Source organism: Pseudorasbora parva, chromosome 13 (genome assembly GCF_024679245.1).
Source record: "Pseudorasbora parva isolate DD20220531a chromosome 13, ASM2467924v1, whole genome shotgun sequence".
In the NCBI taxonomy this organism is placed as follows: Eukaryota; Metazoa; Chordata; class Actinopteri; order Cypriniformes; family Gobionidae; genus Pseudorasbora; species Pseudorasbora parva.
Window position 1 is genome coordinate 16690735 of NC_090184.1, and position 5467 is coordinate 16696201.

Genomic DNA, 5467 nt, shown 5'->3' on the forward strand with positions numbered 1-5467 from the left:
ATGAATGCTGCCTAGCAACACTTGACACTTGCACTAACTGGTTGAACAATTATCTTAGACATCCATCTCATGAGCATGAACAAAGCCCTGGCAGCATTCAGAAGGGATTCAGTGTGAGTGAAAATGTCACTGCAAAAGCTCTTGAGTTGTCATCTTATATTTACACTGGCTTCATTTCTTTTAACAGAAAGTGGTAAGTAACATAAAAAGCATCGAAGTAATATAATTAAATATAAAGAATAATTGCATTGTTATTGTTATAATAGTTAGTAGTAGTGGTGCAACATTGTCTTACGTATGGTGACTTTATCTGACAGTTTTTTCTCTGTCTACATTCTTTTGCAGCTAATGTATATTACCGATACCGTATGTCAAGATGCATCTACAGCCCCTCTAATATCAGTGACATGGTGTATTTTGACAACTATTATTTCAATAAATATCTATTCGTACAGTTTGACAGCACTCTAGGGAGATTTGTGGGGTTTAATGAGTATGGAATGAAACTTGCAGAGTTCTGGAACAATGGCACATTTCTGCATGAAGAAAGAGCTATTGTGGACTGGTTCTGCAAAAATAATGCTCAAGTATTTGACTTCCATATCTGTGATAAATCAGGTAAGTGGACAATATTCTTCTCTCATTTTTACTCTCAACATGTAGTAACTAGATAATCATATGTATGTTTTAATTTCGACCGAAACAATAAGCATTAAATAGTCGCATTTTGAAATGTAGGAATTGAATATGACATGAATATTCATTGAATATGAATATTTAAATACATATTGTGAATAAAAATAATTCATATTTATAGGGTTTCTTCAAACGACCATTCTTTTGTCAAATCAACCCCCCTTTCGCTATCTTTGTGGGCACTCTCAAGGTGTAATTCTTAGATTGGTAGATTTTTATACTGCAATGCAATGTTTTATGTGGACTTTCCATATGCATAATGATTTATTATACTGTACACACTGTCTATTTAGGACGTCACTCTTCTTGTTTCAGTGAAACCAAAGGTTAAGCTCAGTTCAGTGAAGCAGGCCGGTGGCAGAAATCCGGCTGTGTTGATGTGCAGCGCATATGAATTTTATCCTCCACACATCAAAGTGTCCTGGCTGAGAGATGGTAAACTGATGACCTCTGAAGTGACCTCAACAATGGAGATGGCTGATGGAGACTGGTACTACCAGATCCACTCTGAGCTGGAATACACCCCCAAATCTGGAGAGAAGATCTCCTGTATGGTGGAACATGCCAGCTTCAATAAACCCATGATTTATGACTGGGGTAAGAGGAGATACTCACCTATTGTCATCTTATTACTGTTTGTGGACAGCATAATTTGACAAGCCAGTGTCCCGGCAGATCCATCTCTCCCTGTGTCTGAGAGAAACAAAATCGCTGTTGGAGCCTCTGGTCTGGTGCTGGAAATCATCATAGCAGCTGTTGGATTTATTTACTACAAGAAGAAATCAACAGGTCAGTTAGGATAAGAATAATTCAAAATGATATTATCCTATTTACATAATCCCTGTACATGAATGTAACTGTTTTTTTTTTTTTTTGTTTGTTTTTGACAGGGAGGATCCTAGTACCTCATTGATGATATATTTCTCTATAAATGATGATAACTCTAGCACATGATTAAAAATTAGACATACGGTATAGGTCCTCAAACTGACTGCAAGTGGACTAATAACGAAGCGTTTATCCTCTATGAGATCATATTTGAGGTCATATTTGTGTAAGATGCAAACTAAAGAAACCTGCACCAATGATACATTTTCTATATCCTATCCTAATCCCAGATAGCATGGTGACATTGATTCAATGTTGAAATTCAATCAGAATCATCATTTTGGTTGAGGTTGAAATTTCAATGCTAAGTAATATTGAATCAATATTGAAAATTCAATGCTAACACCATACTGGACCAATGTTGAAAATTCACTGCTAAAGAATATTGGATCAATGTTGATAATTCCATGCTTTTCAGTGTTTATTAAAGATTAACATTGAATCAATGCTGATGTTTGGTCAGCTTAATTCTCCACCGGTGAGGCTTACGGTCAATCTATCTGTCACATTCAACATGTTAAGGCAAGTCCAAATCAATTGGCTACATTTGTGTGAATGTGAGCACATTTATTATCCTCAAAGGATACGATGAGTACACCAACGAGTGTGTGGATTAACAAAGAATACATAAATGTAAATTTTGTAATTGTAAGCCTTTCTTTAAATTTTTCTGGAAGAGTTAAAATTGTATGCGTGTTTGATTTCTGACTCTTCCAATAAGAAAGCTGTAAAAAACTATGAATCTTTTTAAAAGGTATATTATTTTCCTGCTTACTGGCATTTAATGTTGTCATTCTGTGTTTCATGTTATTATAATAAAAAATGTAAAAAAAATAAAAAAATAAAAAAATAAAAAAACAAACAAAGAACTTCTACCATAAATTTAGTCAGTTTTAAATAAATAAAAATGTAGACTATTATTATTATTATTTAAATCATGTAGAATGTACATGCATTTCATTATTTATCTAAAGAATACAGGGTAAAAAAGAATTTAGAATATGTGTCTCTACTTATCGAATGCGCCACAATCCAATCCAGTAGGTGGCGGTAATGCACCTTCAAGACAACCACTAATCAGATCAAAGCAAGCGCAACTGAACAGACTTCAAGCGCGAAAAAGAAGCTGTGTCTCATTTCAGAAGGCTGCGTCCTCCGGAGGTCGCATTCGAAGGTTGCATACGTCATTTTTTTTTTCTTAAGATTGGCATATACACTGTGAATTGTGTCCGAATTCTGACTCGTGCAACTCTTTTTTTTTTTTTTTTTTTTTGTCGTGTGTTGTTTGTTGTGAGGTGTTCATCTATTTTATGAGAAGATTTTTGTATTAAGATGATTCATCTGTGCGTGCAACGAGTAAAATGTGCATTTGTGGAAACGGTGCTGCGCATGCATTCATTGACTTGTGAGTCGATCCTATTTGATTAATTTGGATTTTGAGACCATATAGGATCGACTCACAAAGTCAATGAATGCATGCGTGGCAGATCCACAAACGTATCTTACTCGTTGCACGCACAGACTAATCATTTTGAATCATCCTATATTCGTCCAGTGTATAAACGAGAGGCGATCGGAAGGTTAGATGAATTTCTGGCTTGTCAGTAATTGTGTTGGCCACTCGTGAGAGTATCTCACAGCTGAAGCAGAACTAGAACTGACTGACCTGTTAGCGGTGAGGGGAAATACAATCAGTTCAGCTTCAGCTGTACGATATCATCACGAGCAGATCACAATTACATCATTACAGTTTAATCTTTAATGCAGCAAGAAAAAAGAAAAGAAAAGAGTGAGATCTTTAAGTTCTGTAGGCAGCTATATCAAACTACAGAAATTTAGTAAACAGTTGTGCCTCCAGTTCGTGTTGTAAATGGAAAAAAAATCTCTTCCAAACCACCATGTAACAGCTCCTTTTTTATTTTCTTAATTTAGCTATTTGGTCATTAATTTACTTGTTTCATTTTCACACTTTATTTATGTACTATTAAATACAATAATATTATTAGATAAAACACTGGATATATTCACTTTGCTTTTTCATTCATTCATTGTGTGTCTGCAGGTCCTTTAAAGTCTTTACTAAAATGCATTAAATAGTCCTGAATTTAATGTTAGCGTGTTTTAACTGGGATATCAAGATTTTGATAAAATTTCAAGTTTCACTTCATTTTGTAGTAGGCTATATTTGTAATGTATAATTAATCACATTTCCAAATATTTACAAACTTCTTGTTGTTTTAGATGCCGTGAATGCTGATAAAAAGAGGCATCAGAGTTTATCTTTGCTGGGACGGTGCAAAACTGTCTCCATTACAACCTGAAAGGCTTCGGGGCATTGCTCATGGTGGAAACCCCCTGAGTTTGGAGTATTATTCTTTCTTCTACCTTCTTTCTTTCAGTAGTACTGTGTCATTTCTGTATTTATTGGCAAGTTTACATTTGTATTTACTTTCATTTTGCAAATGAAAGTTGTCATGTTTTTCCAGGCTCTTCTCATTTGTGTCATAAATTCAGATGTAATTGTTTTAAGTCAATGTGAGATTTCCTGTTGTAACTGTGGGGGCATAAATAAATACATTTGCATGTAAACTGAAGGATGGTGTTTACTTTGAGTGAATTTTTGATGCAAAATCATATCGACTGCAGCCACACATGGTCTCTGATTAAAATGAATAAAATAGAGACAAATTAACTGGCATAGAATCCTGCTGTACATAAAGCAAGATTGATCTATTTTTCATTGTTGAAATAACATTATTTCAGGGTGCAAACCTGATGAAAAATCAATGTTAAATCTCAACATTGATTCAATGATATTTTAGTTCATGGATTAACATTGATTCAACGCTAATTCACTGTTTGTCTGCTATCTGGGTAATCATTTGTTAACAACATGTATTCATTACTTCAACAAGCTCACTGTTTCTGCCTTAATATAATACATTGTTTTTTTTAGCTGCATGATTTGTATATGAACATGCACCTGTGATAACAGATCACCCTAAATTGCATTTTCTGTAAAGCTGCTTTGAAACGATATGTATTGTAAAAGGTGCTATAGAAAATACATGTTAATTGAATATCAATAACAATGATTTAAATGGTTGATTTCTATGTTGAGATAAACACAGAGGCAGGATTCAATAGCAAGTAACTTAGTCTTTATTGACACAATGTCACAGAAAGAATGTGACGAAAACTCAGAAGGTGACGAAATCCGGATAAGACGGAGCCGTGAGAGAATTCCCTTGGGTAGCACGGGCAAGCTGTGAGCAGCAGAGACTCGGGAGATCGGCGAGGAAAATCCGGGAAGGGATCCACTGTTCCCAGGAGAGGGGAAACAACAACCGACGGGGAGACACACGGGGAAACATCCAACAACGCTCTGACAAAGACAAGGGAGAAACAGAGAGACTAAAGCCCCTTTCATACTGCGATTCCGGCAAATACACGGATAATGCGACCCGGCATTTGTTCCCGGGCCGCTAGATTTGGTCCATTCACACTGCCAGCGAAATACCGTAATATGTGCGCTTTCACACACAACGCTTAATGGTCCCGGGTCGAGTTGACACGTGACATCCTGATGTGACGTATAATGGCGAGCGATCTCAGCTTCAGCGCGGATAGTAAGGAGCTCCGTGGTCTCGACTTGTGTCCAGTTTGCGCACATTTCTGCTTGTTTAATTTTAGTTTCTTTTGTATACGAACACTCTCTGCGTTTAAAACACCGACTAGCTCTTCTGGCACTGCAGGGTTGTATTATTGAAAAAAAACAAGCTCTAGGAGTCGCACGATAACTACGTACACGTTGCGGCATTAGTTTCGGCTTTTGGTCACAGCGCTCGTCCCGTGTCGAATCCCGCAATGTTACTAGGTCCTC

The 5467-nt window shown here is 36.3% G+C and overlaps 1 protein-coding gene across 2 annotated transcripts; it reads left to right on the forward strand.

The window, feature by feature from the left end:
• Window positions 1-4094, forward strand: LOC137038599 (H-2 class II histocompatibility antigen, E-S beta chain-like). Of its 2 annotated transcripts, none has more exons than XM_067413307.1 (5): window positions 1-193; window positions 346-618; window positions 1012-1293; window positions 1372-1485; window positions 3826-4094. In XM_067413307.1, the coding sequence occupies exons 1-5, from the start codon at window positions 124-126 to the stop codon at window positions 3903-3905; spliced, it is 819 nt and encodes a 272-aa protein (XP_067269408.1). In that variant the 5' UTR covers window positions 1-123; the 3' UTR covers window positions 3906-4094. The 2 variants fall into 2 exon arrangements, with proteins under 2 accessions (XP_067269408.1, XP_067269409.1); XM_067413308.1 differs by lacking the exon at window positions 3826-4094 and adding an exon at window positions 1587-3206 and having other exon boundaries at window positions 5-193.
• Window positions 4095-5467: the final 1373 nt, after the last annotated feature.

Excerpts from the sequence above, each read along its gene's own strand:
- LOC137038599 (XM_067413307.1), top strand. The coding sequence starts at position 124 with ATGTCACTGCAAAAGCTCTTGAGTTGTCATCTTATATTTACACTGGCT. Across the intron at positions 194-345 it reads ATTTCTTTTAACAGAAAGTG|CTAATGTATATTACCGATAC; the intron begins GTAAGTAACATA and ends ATTCTTTTGCAG. Across the intron at positions 1,486-3,825 it reads CTACAAGAAGAAATCAACAG|ATGCCGTGAATGCTGATAAA; the intron begins GTCAGTTAGGAT and ends TTGTTGTTTTAG.